Below are 17739 nucleotides of genomic sequence, written 5' to 3'. Positions count from 1 at the left end.
TAATCTTAGTATTTGGGACACAGATTACCTTTAATTTACTTTTAGTTTCAGGAATCTTAACATTAGCTATCAGAATTCACCATGCTCCTGAAGAAAAGGTGTACAAGGAATAATTTCAAAACCATTTGTCATCTAGTTGTGAGTATTTTGAAAATAAGACCCTACCTTCCAGAAGTCTCAGCTTCTCAGGCTTATAAGAGACAAATTCTAACAGTTACTAAATATATTTTAAGCAAAACCTAAACCCACTATAAAGCAAAATGCACAGTAGCCAACTAGGACAAATGAAAATACCCCACATCTAAACAACAGCCCAGGTCAGGTGGCTCACTGTTTTACTCTTGTCCCAAATACCAGTACCTCTATTTCACAGAATAGTACGTAACATAGGTTGACTATCCCTTATCTGAAGTGCTTGGGACTGAAGCATTTCTGATTTTGAGTATTTTAGACTTTGAAATATTTTCATGGACTTTAGGGCTGGACATCCCTAACTTCAAAATAATAAAATTCATAATGCTCTGGAACTTGAAATTTTGATGTTCAATAAGTTTTATATGTGAGAGCATTCTGGATTTACTTTTTAGGGGGAAAAATCAAAGATGCTCAATCTACAATTTACTTCTTATAAGAGCTGCAGTCAGAGTATTTCAACATTATGACAAACATTAGGAAGCTAGGCCATTCCTTACATTTGCTGATATGGAAAACAGACCTTGGGAGAAGAAATAGACAGAGATAAACAAAGGAATTCCTTTAACCAAAAGAAAGCAGGAATATTTAGCACACAAAGGACAGACATAATCCTGATAGGTCATCCTAGAAGCAAAGATGAACAGGTTTTTAAAATTAATGTATACAATTACAGATGCTACAAATATGAGCAAGGCAGATAGAGAGAAACTTATTTTTGGGAATAATGTAACATTAGTTTGCAATTAGTCTTTTAGTGCATATATTTATGAATGTCCAAAGAAAGAACAGGCAAAGGAACATAAATATCCAGCATCCAGGAAAGCATTTTTGCTTATGTGTAGAGCCAGGTAATGTTAGGCTTAACTACAACATATGCAGAATATTAAGACTAATCTATTTCTTTTCTTGAATTCCAGTTATCAGCTTCTATTCTTAATTATAAGATATAGGGTTTTGGTTTTTATTTTTTTTTTGACAGAAATCTTTTTTTCATAACAAATGTCATGGCAAACAACTCAAACCCTAAAAAAGGTATGCAACAAAACTAGACAAGTAGTTCAGTGTGCTCCTTGTTACCAGTGATACAACAGAAAGTTCTCAGAGCCATATTCTAGAACACATTAAAAGCTAACTTTAGAATTTAGTTTGAAAACATCAAAATAATGGTTAAAATGATGATTTAATTTCAAGTGACTATTTTATCTTTCCAGTGCTCACTTAGCAAAACCACCACTCTACAAGAATTACACTTTTACTTCTAACTTTATGCACAACCATGGAATACCATAATACATAATTTTAATCTCTCCAAATCTCCACATAACTTATGTATGACATAATAGGAACTGACATCAGAAAACAACTTAAAAATAGCAACTGTAATATGCAGTTAGTAAGATCTACTTAATCTTTATAGTCACAGAATGTATATGAACTTTCACTAAAACTGTATGCTAGCTTTGTCCTCTCAGGTTCAGTTAAATTTGTTATAGCTACATAATCACAGATTATGGAGAAAACTATTTAAGTGATTCCAAGTAAAATATGTATTACAAATTTCTGGAAGAATTATAAATTCTAATTGCTTTTATTCTCCCAAGTAAGTTAGGGGTAAGAAATAAGTTTATTAGTAAGCAAAATTATGCCTAGTACAATTACCTTCATTCTCACTCCGCTTTTAAAAATATGTATTTTACTTTATGTGTTCTGCTTGAATGTTATGTCTTTGTACTATGAGTTTGCCTGGTCCCTGCCGAGGTCAGAAGGGGGCATCAGAGTGCATGGAACTAGAGTTACGGAGAGTTGTGAGCCACATGTGGGTGCTGGGAATCAAACCTGTGTCCTCTGAAAGAACAAGTATGCCTAACCGCTGAGCCACTCTCTAGCTTTTCACTGCACTCTTTAAAAACAGATTCATCTTCCTTTTGTTTATGTGTGTGTCTGTGCACATGTATGCAATTGCCTGCAGAGGACAGAAGAGGGCACTGGCCCCCTAGAGCTGTACTTACAGGCATTTGTGAGCGGCCAGATATGAGGAGTGCTGAGGACCAAACTCCAGTCCTTTACAAGAACATAGCGTGTTCTTATCCACCAAGTCATCTCTTAAGCCCCTCATTCCACTTAAAAAAAAAAAAAAAAAATCTACCTCCCCTCTTTTTTCCAAGCAGAATCTGTGTGAAATGTCACACAGAAATTCAGTCCTCTACTCTACTACTATTTCTCGTTAGCCAGTAACAATTTCGAGCAGTTGTTTCAAAACTGTCATAGTAGTCACAAATTTTGTGCAGACCAATATCATAAAGAAAGCTAAATAACATGCACAATTTCTATAAAGGCTGAGAGTACAATGCACATTACAACCTATACTGAAACTCCCATCACAAATGAAGAATCAGCAACACTGTATCTTTAACAAAGGTTTACGATCAACATTTCAAAAGGCAAAAACAAAACAAAACACCAAACAAACCTGTAAAAGACTCCAGTTTTCTAACCAGTAAAATAAAGACTATGGTTTCTATTTATGATTTACTCTGCCAGTACTACAGTATAATACTTGCTAAATATAGACTACTTTTTCAACAATGCTAAAAATTCCTCATGACAGAAGAGATAACATGAACCTTCAGCATATTTCTTAGAGTAGAACACAGCTATTTAGTGATGAGCCTGTCATATAATAGATAGGCAAAATGAACTCTATTCAATATCAAGAAGTAAAACTGAACTATAAAGCATGCTTTACATTTGGATAATCAGATGTATACACACATTTGTAAAGATATCAAATTCATAAATTATACTAGCAATTCAGTAACTCATGTATCTTGCCTAAAAATTTTAAGAGATTTTGTACCTAGCATTTGCCAAATAATTAAGCACTAGAGACTTAGGTTTTTGTTGTTGTTGTTGTTGTTGTTGTTGTTGCTGTTTTGAGACATGGTTTCTCTGTGTAACAGCCTGGCTGTCCCAGAACTCACTCTACAGACGGGGCTGGCCTTGAATTCACAGAGATCCACCTGCCTCTGCCTCTGCCTCCCAAGTCCTGGGATTAAAAGTATGCGCCACCACTGCCTGGCAAGACTTACTTTTATTTGGTTATGAAGGATGAAGTAAGCCAAAAAGCTCATAACATAGGTATATCTTCAAACTGTGCCCTACTCTATACTAGTCTGATAAAAGGGACACTTCACTGTAATCACCATCCAAAGTTCTTTGATCCTTAGGGTTTGCTATTTAATATTAGCTTAAAACTTTCTAAAATTTACTATAAAAACTTTGCATTATCAAAACGAAGGATTCTAAACCAAATGGAATATGTAACTGCTTAATAAATATACACATAAATTTCCCTTAGATATACCCACTTTGTACTATTGTTTTTATTGTTGTTGGTTTTCTGAGACAGGGTCTCACTCTGCAGCCCAGCTGGCAGCAACCTCACTAGAAAGCACAGCCTGGCTTCCAACTTTCAGCAATCCTTTGACTTCTGCCTCCCAAGTACTGAAATTGCAGGCATCAGCCATCACACCTTGTTTGTACCTGCTTTAAAATAATTCAATGGTAATGACCCTTGTTTTTGCAGAAAAAAATAAAGATGGTGTACAATTCTGTTAGCATAACTTAGAGAAAATAAGTGTAACATTGAAACAGTAATGCTTATTTTAGTAGAAAAAAGGAAATAAAATCATATAGTTCATAATTGATAATCTATAGTACAGAACTACCAAATCTGATATAGTTTTCAGATAATGAATAGAATTCACACAGGAGAAGACATAAGGATTAACCGTACACGTGCCTGATGTGGAAGTTGTAAAGAGATCTCTTACCTTTATCTTGAACTTCCTTTGAGAAGCGCTCCCTTTCAATGGCTGATTCTCTCTCTATCCGCTCAATTTCAGCCAGTGCATCCAATTCCACTTCGTCATATATGGGCCCCTGTTGTGACGCCTGTTGCTGATTCTGCACTACAGAAGTCTGTGGCTGTTTTGTAGCAGCGGAAGTGTTCTGTTGTAAAACAGGCACTTGATTTGCTGGAAGGAATGCTGTTTGTTCTTGCTGCGACAAACACTGAGCAGCATTAAGTGGGCGGTTTACGTCCTGTGGAGTAATGGGTGTTTTTGAAGTCTGTCCTGGATACTGCACATTAAAAGGAATATCATTTTCTGAAACAGTGCTATTTTCCATACCAGATAGCATATCCTCTTGCTGGTCCATATCTGAAGATTTTACACGAGAAAGTCTTAACGTAAGTTTAGTAGAGTCCTTGGTTGGAGAACTAATTATATCATACATTGCAGCTTTCTCATTCTGGTCTTTTTCATCCTTGCCTAATTTCATTTTCTTTTGCTTTTTTTGTTTTCTCTCTGGAGAATCTAGCAAGATATCTGGAGGAACATCTCGAGGTGATGAACAAGGTAAAGACTGAGATTGTAGAATTAAGGGTGGTCTTGATCCTAGAAAAACAATTCAGCAGAAACACACATTTTATCTTAGTGTAATAAAAATATTAAGTGGTAACATAGTTAAGTTGGACCAAATATTAAGAAATCATCTAATCCAAGGTACTTTGGGACTGCAGTTTGAACTATAAAAGATATTTCATATACTACTTCACTTAATCTTCGAGACAAAGACTCAAGCTCTCCAGGTTGGCCCTGAACTTGCTAGGAAACCAACACTGACTTAGAATTCCTGATATTGCCATGAGCTCTCTAACGCTCCAATTACCTGTGTATACCACCATGTTCGATTAATTCATTTGTTTTAAAGAAAGTTCTTGAGATTATTTGTAGTGGGTAGCAGTTCCAGCTTTGACCTGGAAGTACTATCCCCACTGAGGCTTCCGGTAACTGTCACGCCTACCTATGGCCTGCCCCTGAGGCTCTCTTGGTTCCTGGATGTAGACTGAGCAGAGTTTTCCAGAGAACACTGTTGGACTGCACCTCACCTTTCCTGAATCCTGTAACCTCTCTCTTTACTTGTTTTAAGTTACCCCCAAATAAACCTCCCTTTTAACTATGTGGAGTTGCCTTAATAAATCCTCCAATAATTATTGTCCCACAGTTTTGCTAAAAAGAAATTTTTTATAAAGTTAAATAGCTTGCAAGCATGAAAAGCTATGGATCAGATTTTTCTGTCTGTACTCTTACAGGTACTATGATGCTCTTTTGCTTCAAGTTTATGTGGCAAATTGCATATACTTTAGAAAAAGCTTCAAATTTCAACAATTTACCTTAAAATCAAATAAAAATAACTGACAATACACTAATATTTTAAGACTAGTTGGAAAACAACCTGATAAAATGAAATTTAGGCTTTTGATGTATAATGTATTTATGATATTGTTTAAGCTGCTTCAATTTGAAGTTTTCTATCATTTATCTATCTACCCATCATCCATCTTCCCCTAAGGGTCAGAAGAAAAGCAAGATGGTTATTTAGATGAACTATCTATTCCTTGTTATCCCTTCTTATCCTGACAAACCTTGAATGATAAGTCTCTAACTGTGATGGCTAATCTACAAATAAAAATAGAGTATCCTGGAGGTTTTCTTCTCTGGAACCTGGGTTTTGTAATCCTTCAAAATGTACACATGTACAGAACTAAAACCTTCCACACTGCAGCTTTCTCACTCTTGTCTTTTTATCATTCTTGCCTATTTCCTTTTCATTCTTGTTCTCTCTCTCCCTGGAGAATCTAGTCAACATCTGGTGACAAACCTTGAAGAGATGGGTTCAGCCTCTACTTTATAAAGAATGTCCTTGAGTTGGAACATCATCTGCAAAAAAATGCTTTACCACATGGAGCAGATCAGCCCATATCAGAAACTGACAAGGAAATGACACATTTTTAACTCTCTTGAACTTACTACTCTACTATCTTTTTTCTTTCTTCTCTCTCTGTGTAGCCCTGGATGGCCTCGAACTCATAAAGATCTGCCTGTCTTTGCCTCCTGAATGCTGGGATTAAAGGTGTGCACTACCACCGCCCAGCTTTACTACCTTTTTGCTAAAAGACAGGGTCTCACCATGTAGCCTAGGCTGGCTTAGAATCTAGAACCTAGTGTTGGGATTAAAGGTCAAAAGGTAAAAAGTACAGTGGGGACACTGATTTCTAGTGATAGAAATCTTGAAAAGGGAGTAAAGAAAAAAAAAAAAGAGCCTGTAGAGATGCATTAAAGTCAAAAAAACCAAAAAAAAAAAAAAACCAAAAAAAAAACAAAAAACAAAAAACAAAACAAAACAAACAAACAAAAAAAGCCAATGCAAAGAGCAGGAGGAAAGCCAGCTAAGCCAGTTCAACATGAAGTAAGTTTTTTCAGGAGGTGGACAGATAGATCTGATTAAACAGTTCAAACATTTAAGAGAGGGTAAGAAGGTTATGACTGTGAATGGGCCATTGGATTTACTAGTGAGAATGATACTGTATATACCTAAGAATACTATGAGAGTTTATTGGGATTTAGCAAATACAAAGATGAACAACTTAAATAAATTGGAACAGACTTAAATATCTAGATACTTGGTCTAGATCTGCTTGAAATATGAACTACACAGAAGGAAATTATGGTTAAAATGATACCTTTAGGAGTTCCATCACTTCCAGCAGGGGAACACACTGGCTGCGGAGACCTCAAGGGAAAGGATGCAGCATTCCTCATTGTTGAAGAATCGCCATCCTAAAAATAAAATATAAAATTTCTATCTTGAATGCTAGGAGATGCATTATGGAAATCTTAAAGAGAACTAGGAGAGACATAAATTACTGACAGGTAAAGTGTTGAAATTCAACAGTATAATTCTTCTGCACTTTCCTGTTTTCTTCATGGTATATCTTAGAAGAATTGAAATTGTATCCAAAAGAATCAACACCCTATGCACGGCAATGAATAAAGAAAACTGACATTATGAGCGTGCTCCACTTGGTTTGCTTTCTATAAAAGAGAGATGGGAAGAGGACTCTCCGTGGCTGTAAACGTCTTGAGAGCAGAGTCTGCTGTCATCTCTGTTATCTTTAGACATAGGCAGTTTACATAAAAGTGCAGTGACATCCAAGTAAGAAAAGTTCTAATATGCAAAATATTTTAATGAGAAAATGTTAAATATGAGGAAGGGAGAAGTTTGAATATATCTTTGAAAGAAAAAAAGCCAAATATGAACAAAAGTTTGCTACTTGAAAGAATATTTTGGTATAAGCACTATTAAATTAAAACTGAAATTTAATCCTGCTCTATGGATTAAGCTCTAGGTATGGTGTTCATACGTAGATTCTCAGAATCTAGTATAATCTAAAAGTAGAGTAGATATCCTTCACCTGTGCCATGAAAATGCTGGGCTATAAGACAGATACCAGCCATTACCGCATTCATAACTAGTACATTACATACATCACTACTTAGCCTGTGCACCATGTGTAGGTAGTCGTCACTTGAGCCATGTCTAGGGTTATCAGCATGATGATTAGCTGAGTTGCCAGATAATGGACCAGAAACTTTGTTATCATGGATGTTTCTCAAGCCACCGGCAACAATAGGACTTGATACCGATGCTGGAATAAAACATTTTAAAAATATAAAAATTAACTAGAATTCTTAGAAAACAATTACAAGAATATTTTAAGCATACAGAAATTATAAAGAATATAATGAACATTTACCCACTGAGCCTTAGATACACTGCAAGTTTGAAGCCAGCATGGGCTACTTAGGATCCCGTATCAAGCTAAAAGCTCAACAAAACTACAAACATTGACTACAAATCTTAACACTATGATAGAAGTCATTCAGATCCATTTTTAAAAGAAGTGTAACACCAGAGACATGGGTAAAGCTCTCTATATTTGTGTTTTCTCTATTCTCTTCTCTCTTTATTCCATAGGAAAGAATAGTTTGGGTTTATAACACTCTATTTATGCATCTATATTTTTATATTTTATTGTAAACAAACATTCTCAAATAATACATAAGTACTGTTTTGAATATAATGCTCTAAATGGTCCATTTATAAATCCACTTCCATCTTGTTTTTCATTTTTCAGACAGGATGGCCTCAAACTTGCTATGTAGCTGAGAATTTCTGTGAGTTTCTGGTATTCCTTACTCTACCTCCTAGATGTTGGGATTACAAGCCTGTGCCAACACACCTAGTTTTATGCAGTGCTGGGGACAGAATCCAGGGCTTCATGAATTCCAGGCACATAACTTCCTTTTAGTTAGATATTATGCTGCGATTTTTTCCATTCTTATATATGCAATCTTAAGCTCATTTATATTGAATAAACAATTACATATATTGTGCTGTATAATATACAAAATGTATTTATCCATTTGTATATTGGAACAGTTGGATTACTTAAACTACTGGGCATTACTGTTTATGATATATAGATGAGTCTTTTTATAAATGTGTCTCTAACTTTAAAGACTTAGACCAGTGAATAAAATTACAAGTTATACACATTTGTAAGTCTTTCTGAATATTTTCAAATAACTTTACAAATTACTTAATTCATCAGCAGTATGTGAAAATTCCCAATGCTTTATATACTTGCCAGTAATTTGTTACTGAGGGTGAAAAATATTCTTGATAGTCATTTTAGTTTACATTTCTTAATCAGCATCAAAGCTTAGACTCATTTATACTGCCACTCATATTCCCTCCTTACCACCACAAAGTCATAGAAAAGTTTTCTACACTTTAACAAGTTTTATAAAAATTAAATTTATTTTTAAGTATATTATGGGTAAACTACCCAATTATGCTTTCTTTCCCAACTGTCTCAGCATAAGTAAACAAATAATATCCCCTTATTATCATATACAATTATATACTACCTAGTATCTAATTATCTTATTCCTAATTAAGATATGTATGAAATTTTCATTTGCTTTATGGGTCTGTTTCTAGACACTTGATCACACTGTGCTTTAGCATGCATTACTTTTCCATGTCCGTACTAACAGTACAACAAATTTAGTTCCTGTTATATTGAGCTATACAATATTCCTTTTAAAAACTATCCTATCCAAAAGAGAGGCCAGTTGGATGTGATAATTCACGCCTTTAATCCCAGCACTTGAGAGGCAGAGGCAGGTGGATCTCTGTGAATTAGAGGCCAGCCTGGTCTACAGAGTGAGTTCTAGTACAGCTATGGCAACATAGAAAGATCCTCTCTCAAAAAAAAAGGAAAAAGAAAAAAGAAAAGAAAAATCAGAAACCAGAACAAAACAGAATAACCCCCGCAAAAGAGGCCATGAATTTGAATGTGACCAAGGAGGCATATATAGGAGGATTTAGAGGAAGGAAAGGGAAGGGGAAGTGATGTAATTTTATAACATCAAAAGACGAAAGAAATTAAAAAAAAAAATGCCCTGCCTATTCTTAGATTTGTTTCATAGGAATTTTTAGAAGTTGGCTCAGTTTCACAATATACTCTGCTTCAAATTTCTGGTTATGTTATACTGAGTTCATAGATTTGGAAAAAGTAATCTTTACCTCAATATTCTTATATCTATGAGGGCAGCACAATTTTACATTTTATCATGTTGTTAACAAAGGTAATAGACATCTTTCCCTAATTATAAGACATCTTGCAGTTTTCTTTAGGAGTGCTACAGATAGTTAAAACAGTATCTGTAATTGCTTATTGGTATGTAAAATATGGTTAATTTCATTTCTAATAATATACTCAGGGACTACAAAAATGCTTTTATTAAACGTAATATCTTTTCTGTAGCATCTTTTGAGTTTTCACCAAGATAGTTCTATAACCAAACTAACATTTCATTTCTTCTTTTCACATGCACACATATGAACATATGTCTATCTACACATTGAAATTAGATATGTAGAGAGGTCATATACTTCTCCTCTATTGTCTAGTATACCCATTGCTCACTATGTTAGAGTGGTAACTACAGGTTCTCATGTGTGACACATGATTTAAAGAAAAATATTCCTAAGTTGACACCATTAGACATCCTATAGCAGTATAAAGCTGTACCAATTTATTATCATTCAGTAATAGTTTTAAAATAATGAATAAAATTGTTTTGAATTTTATTTTGGCCCTTGCTAAGGAGATCCCCTTGCCCCTATCAATTTGAATTGCAATAATTATATACTTTAAGCAGTCCACAAATTCCTAATATATATCCAATTTTGTCGTAAAGATTGAGAACACCGACTGCCTAACCTTTTAGAATTTTGTTTCCATGAACATGTACTATAACAGGATCATACTCTTCCTCCTCACCTGTTTCTGGAATTTAGTTATTATTTAATTTTATAAATAAGTTGGGAAAGTGTTAATATATTTCTTTTTTTGACAAAATGGTTAAATATTTGATTAACTCTTCATTAAATGCTCTGGAAACCTAATAAAAAAAAGGTGTTTTATTCCTTAGCCCCTTTTAAGGAAGTTTTAACCTACTGAGTGAGGTAAATAATGTATAAACTATGCAAACTGCTCTCCAGTTTATACAAAAATTTGTATAAACTCTTATCCCTATTAAAAATGTAATACATCTACCAATTTAATATAAATTTTATTTCAATTTACACTATATTTGTTTTCTCATTACTTCAAGTTAATTATGTTGAATATCTGTTAAACTTTTCTGTATTTGTTGGCTGTTTAATAAATTGCCTATTTTTAGTTTATAAGTTAATTTTTGTCTTGCTCTTGACACTATATATAGAATATGCACACACACAATATACTAATAATTTTACATACCTTAGTATATAAACAATATATTGCATATATAATATATACTTATGTAATCACATATTTATGTTCTGATAAAGAAATTTATCTCTTTTTTCAAATCTAGATGTTCAATTTGCTCATAAACAGGTTTTTCTCAATCTCTACTAAAAATTTGTATTTTTGTTGTATAGATTATTAAGTCATTCTTACACAGTGATTTCAATGTGACACCTTTTGAATGAAAATTAAAACTATTACAACATTCCAATAACAGTATAAAAAAATCTTAAGGCCGGGCGGTGGTGGCGCATGCCTTTAATCCCAGCACTTGGGAGGCAGAGGCAGGCGGATCTCTGTGAGTTCGAGGCCAGCCTGGACTACCAAGTGAGTTCCAGGAAAGGCGCAAAGCTACACAGAGAAACCCTATCTCGAAAAACCAAAAAAAAAATAAAAAAATAAAAAAATAAAAAAAATCTTAAAAACACAATCACTGTATGATGATCTCTCTATAAGATTACTAGAAAATAGGATATTTGCAGTATCAACCCAGAGCATTTCGTAATTACAAAGTTTAAAAAATTACATACTGTATTTAAATCAGTGAACACATCAGATGGTACCACCAAAAACCTATAACTAAGTGGACCACTGGGCCCTGTGTATTTCCAGATGTAATATATGACGAAGTATACATCATTTATGGGATATCCTTATAAAAATACATACAAAAAATAAATCCTATAAAATGTATTTCCTAGCTGATAGAAAATTTAAAGAATATGAAAACAAACAAGCCATACTATGAGAAAACAGTAAAGTCTAGAATATGAGATAAGACTGCTAATTCTCCACCACACACCAATCAGAGCCAAGCCTAGTCTATAGACCTGCAATCCAGTTACTCAAGAGGAAGGCAGTTCAAAGCTTGCTTAGGGAACAGAGCAAGTTTAGTGACAGTTTGAGTAGCTTAGATTCTGTCTCAGAATAACAACGAAAGGCTAACTGTGGTTCAGTGGGGTGTGTGTTTAGTGCACACGAGACCATACATTGAACTGCTAGTATTACATAAAACAAAGCAAAATTAGTATGATGAAGAAAAAAAAGTACAGAACTGTTTAGATTGAGAGCTGAATTGGGTGTGGTAGTGCCTACATGTACATTCCAGCACCAAAGACCCTATGGTAGGAAGATCAGGGATTCAAGGCCAGCCTGACCTACACTTGTCTCAAAGAAGGAAAAGTCAAAAGAGATAAAAAACAAATACAACATTCAAGAAACTAGATTATACCTTGAAAAAGAAAGTAGGTTAGAACATATTCATGACAAAACAGGTGAAAATGAAATACAGCTTGTGTACTGGATGATGTTAGAAACTAAGTTTTATAAGCGAAATATTCTAGTGAGTACTGACTTAAAAGAAAAAATCTTCCTTGGAAGATGCTGAAGAAAGGCTCATAGGCATGGCATTTTTATTTTGCATTGTTAAATTTTTAATATGAAATTGAAAATGTTTTTTTTTTTTTTTTTTTTTTTTTTTTTTTTTTTTTTTGGTTTTTCGAGACAAGGTTTCTCTGTGTAGCTTTGCGCCTTTCCTGGAACTCGCTTTGGAGACCAGGCTGGCCTCGAACTCACAGAGATCCGCCTGCCTCTGCCTCCCGAGTGCTGGGATTAAAGGCGTGCGCCACCACCGCCCGGCCTTGAAAATGTTTTAAATGTTATCTTTCTCAAACTCTAAACTTCCCTATCTCCAATTCTTTTCTGTCCTACTGACTTACCATATACCCTGTGCCAGAGTAATATCTAGGTAGAGAAAAACCAGAGTGATGTTTTATCTGAGCATTCTAAGGAATGACTCATGACAGAACAGGGCCTTAAAACATTTTTTTCTTTTGATTGGTTTTGAAAAATGAATCTTTTTGCTCATAAAAGGGGAGGAGGACCTACCACCCAACATCCTCAGTATTTGAGTATAAAATGATGTGCTTTCCCACATACACACCTATGTACATGACTGTTTATGTGTTAAAAGTGCTCTTAAGGTATTTGTCCTTTGACTAATTACATTTAAAATGTTCCCAATGTCATTGTGTGCCAGTTTATACTATTACATAGCAAACATTAATACTATATATATATATGTATGTTCAGCACTCATATTAAATTCAATACATATTTCAAATATGTAACTGCCTTCAAGTTTCTCTTCAAGTTAGTGTAAAATGATCTCTATACAATATTTTATCTAGTTTTGGAAACTAGAAATTGACTGTTTTGATAGATGACTAAATTAAAAGTTTGTAATTAAAATTCAAATAAAGTAAGTTTTGGCTTTATACATAATAATAACAATAATAACAGCAATAACAATATAGTCACCATCACATATATAGAAACTAATGACTTACAATAGTATTTATAATTTGGTAATAATTATGGGAAACAAAAACACAGATATTTGTTCTGCTTTTTTATTGAAAATTTCTGCCATATTTAAACACTTAAACACTTATTTAAAGAGTATAAGAATTTGTACTGCTAATAAATTATTTAGTAGTCATGAGACAGTATAATCTTTAAAAGGCAATAGATAGAAACATACAATATTGAGAACTGGCAATAAACTGAGAATAGTAATTCAACTCAGAAAATTCTGTATCAAAACCTCTAATTTTCTTTAATCATAAATATAAAATAAAATGATACCGTAAGAAGGAACTCAATTAAAAGTTCTTAATTTCATAACAAAACTTAACTACATAGTAACCTAATCAAAGACTCAATGGCAATGCCCTATTTACTTCAATGATAAATCACGAAAAAATAAATTTAATGTGTTTAAAACAATTTAAGCCACAGTTAAAAATTTTTTTCAACAAAGTGTACATTATTTTAGTTTATGCTTAAAAATTATTTTTTAAATGAGCTTGTTTGGAATTATAGTTATTTAGGTATCTCCAATAATTACATTAATAACAACCAACTTTCTTACCTTGCTGCATCTGTGGGTGTGTTGTGTAACTTGAAGGATGGGAATATGGCATGTATCCTGCAGGGCTCTGTGGGGCATATGGACTAGGCACTGGGCTGTTTTGTTGTGGCATAAATCTGTTCCCAGAGCTTGTCTGTGGTGGCACAAACCGGCTAAAACCCAAAACCCAAATGAAGTATATCAGGAAAAGAAATGAACAGGCTATTCCTTGAGAATTAACTGTGACAACGTTCTTTGAACTCCAATTTATATATAATAAAATTTACACATACAGAAAAACAGCAAAATAACACATAAATTATTCGCATCCATAATATGAGTCACATCAAATAATTAAAAATTCACCTCTTTTACTACATAAAAATCACCATTCTATTTAGGAATACTAATCTATGACTCTTAAAGTTTTTTTTCCAAATTTTGTTATGAAAACTTACATCAAACACATTACTTTTTCTTTTTTTAGATGGCAGTGCTGCTGGGAATTAAGCCACTGAACCCAGGGCTTGTACATATTAGATAAGCACTTTACCAGTGAGCTACAGTACCACCCCAAACACATCATTTATTTTATCAAACTTTTCCTATGTGAAATTCACTTAATAATATAGTAGTTCCTTTAATTAATATATTATAGTAATTCCACATGTAACATTTTTAGGTGAATGTTCATGAGCACAACTAAGAATGGAACTACTTATTTATATATAATTCATTTATATATAAATTTAAATGTATATCCTTGGTATTCAGAGGCATAATCACTCACCACAGAATACACTATTTAATAAGTGACATATATATCTGTCTATTTACCTGGAGGGGCTATGTGAGATAGTGGTTTGTTGGTAATTGGAAGATGCAGGACTACTGTGCATGGAATTCTGAGAAAGTTTATACTGAGACATCATCATTCCTGTGCAATAGATAAAAACACTAAGTATTATTTTCTTCTTACAATAAAGAGTTAACTCATTCTTTTAAAAACATTTAAAAGTTCCTTTCTTCCAGAAATGATTTTGTTTTGGGGAAGCAATATACAGCTACTAGGCAAACTAAATTTCAAGCACAAACAATTTCATAAAAACATAATTTTAATACTATATAGTACTGGAAAGAGAGATGATGCTAACGATTTTTATAGAGCTAGGGACTGACACAGGCCATCCATCATACACACTAGGTGGGTGTTCAAACACTGACCTACACCCCCAACTTTACATACATATCCTGTTAGCTTTTAGCCTTAAAACAAAGAAGAATTTTAAAATCATTTCATATAGTTTTTGTCAAAATTCTATATACTTTCTTTTACTATAGGCCTTTAACTAGTTTATTATTATTGTTACTTTGTAAAAAAAATTTTTTTTAGCATATACCTCTCCTGTGCTTAGAAACTTAATTTCACAAAGTTAATTGTTTCACACCTAGGTTTTATTATTAATTTAACTATGGACCAAAAGTTTGAGTTCCTGCAATTTCCATCCAAAACTCTATTAACAAAGCATGATGTCATATTTCTTCTTCTAAAATAACTTTTTGTTACTTAGTAAGGATTAAAAGAATATTTTATTAGTAAATGAAAACACAAGAATAGCTTTCATTTTCCTTCTTTTTTTTTAGTTTATTTTTATTTTATATGTATGAGAGTCTGCCTACATATACATATGTGTACCACATTGTGCCAGGTCCCCTTGGAGGCCAGAAGAGGACACTGGATTTCCTGGAACAGAAATTAGACAGCTGTCAGCAACCATGTGGATGCTCGGGTCCAAACCTGGATCCTCTATAAAAGCCACAAGTGTTTAACCACTGAGCATCTCTCTAGCTCCAGCTTTTGGATTCTTCTATTTGTTTTAGAGCAGGACATTGCTTCTTGATTGATACACAAATGGCATTTTGTTATAAAGAAGCAGCAGAAAAATTCAGTTAAATAATAGATAAAATTATGCAACTAACTTTGATTTTCTTATATGACTTCTGGGAACTGCAGTCAAATTAATATTTAAATTTTATTTCTTGCTGGTGACGTGAAAAATGCCTTTCATCAGACATATTCAAACAGAAGGTATGTATGTTGATTTGCCAGTCCCCTACAGAGAGACTAGACTTCTGCAATCAGTAGCAGAGTGAGGTTAGGGCTCAAGACCACCTCAAAGACTACTACTAAAAATGTGAATGTCAGTACAAAGTAATTTCATTCCACAACTTAATAATTTAATGACTATAATAGTATTCCTGATTGCCTTTTATTGTTGTTGAATGGGGAAAGCGATACCATAAGACAAGACTTAAAAAATTTCTCCCTCTCAATTAGCAGTCATCACTCGGGCAAAGCTGAAATTACTAGTTTGAAAATAATGATCATTTAAAGGGGCATAAAATTGGAACAGCTCTTTCTGATTACCCCAAAGTTCTAAAGAACTATGATTATAGTGACTTGCATATATAGTAGAGTTTGGTGCGAATCACATTGACATTTAGCAACAAACAGTTCCCTTCTTAAGGCTGGAAGATGGCTCCCTTGGTAAAGTACTTGTTCTGCTACACAAATATGAGGGTGAGTTTAGAGCCCCAGAACCCACATAAAAAGTTGCTAACTCTAGCACTGCGCTAGGTGGTAAAGGGAATGAACACAGGTGAGTTCCTGACTCAGGAGTCAGCTAGCCTAAAGTTGAGGAGCTTCCGGTTCAGTTAAGGTCTGCCTCAAAATATAAAAGATGCAAAGTGATGGCTGTGACACGTGTACACGCACATGTACACCAGCATATGCACATACCCACAACAAAATACAAATCCACATAAATGAACCTTTACAAATTTTAAACCTTGTCTTATGAAAACTGCTTTTAAAAATGACAACAGCATTAACAAATTACTTTAAAAATTCTACTTTATCTTTTCACAAAACAGGATACGTAGCAACTATAGTAATTATAACTTTTAACTAAAAATATATGCAAAATTAAATGAAATACGTAACTTAAAATGAATACTGTAAAACTTTCATTACAGCGATTTATTATCCAAATTCATACTTAAAAATATAGATTACAAAACTATAGTATTAGTATCCTTGGATGATTTTACTTATCTAAGATTATATTTATATTCTCTTAAATTATTAATTCTATTAGGCCTTCTTTTAGAGTTTTATTCTTATTTTAAAAAATAGTTGATGCATGTGTTTTTGTGTGTAGATTATGTACATTTGAATGAAGCTGCCTGCAGAAGCCAGAAGAGGGTGTTCAATCCCTTGGAAACGAAGTTAAAAACAACCAAGGTAAGAAACAAAGAATCATATATGCTTTTAATTCACTTCTGGCCCATTTCTCCAGTTTCCTACTTTTTTTTAAATCAACTAACTTCATATTCTCCTTTAACTCCAGCACTTTCAGAACATATAGCTTTATTTCTTTTCATCATTCTTATTGTCTCTAACTATTTATTGGTTCTGGTAAATCCACAGCCGGCATGCCCTTTCTATCTGTTTTCAACTTGCTGAGAGGTAAGGGGAGCATAAATGAATTGTGAGAAATAGTAGGAAATATGTAATTGCTTTAACAAAAACAAACAACATAAAACAAAAAATTTCAATTCACATAGAAAAATACAAAAATATTCATATACAGAAAAAGAACTAAGAAACCTAAGGGAGAGCTGCATGGAGACATTGGTGATAAGTAAACCAGAATGAAACCAATTAGCTAACTTGAACCTTCCATGATTACCTAAATTATTTCTAGTTTAAACCTGAGAGCCAAGGATGGACTTGGACTTGCTAAACATAGATCAATTCCAGAAGACAAAGCTCTCTAGCTTTTAAGTACCAGTTAAC

The 17739-nt window shown here is 33.5% G+C and overlaps 1 protein-coding gene across 3 annotated transcripts in view; it reads right to left on the bottom strand.

Annotated features, from left to right (window-relative positions):
* The window catches only part of Nipbl (NIPBL cohesin loading factor), a 173611-nt gene that overhangs the window by 78838 nt on the left and 77034 nt on the right, over positions 1-17739 (bottom strand). For all 3 annotated transcript variants that reach the window (XM_042261454.2, XM_042261453.2, XM_076551803.1), the window contains exons 5-9: positions 14718-14817; positions 13902-14053; positions 7590-7750; positions 6785-6881; positions 4029-4655 (exon numbers count right to left, since the gene is read on the bottom strand). In XM_042261454.2, coding sequence (XP_042117388.1) covers positions 4029-4655; positions 6785-6881; positions 7590-7750; positions 13902-14053; positions 14718-14817 — 1137 coding nt within the window. The remainder of the gene's footprint in view (positions 1-4028; positions 4656-6784; positions 6882-7589; positions 7751-13901; positions 14054-14717; positions 14818-17739) is intronic.

Source organism: Peromyscus maniculatus, chromosome 15, assembly GCF_049852395.1.
Source record: "Peromyscus maniculatus bairdii isolate BWxNUB_F1_BW_parent chromosome 15, HU_Pman_BW_mat_3.1, whole genome shotgun sequence".
NCBI lineage: Eukaryota > Metazoa > Chordata > Mammalia > Rodentia > Cricetidae > Peromyscus > Peromyscus maniculatus.
Note: the sequence above shows the minus strand (reverse complement) of the source record. Positions and strands in the feature narration are given on the sequence as shown.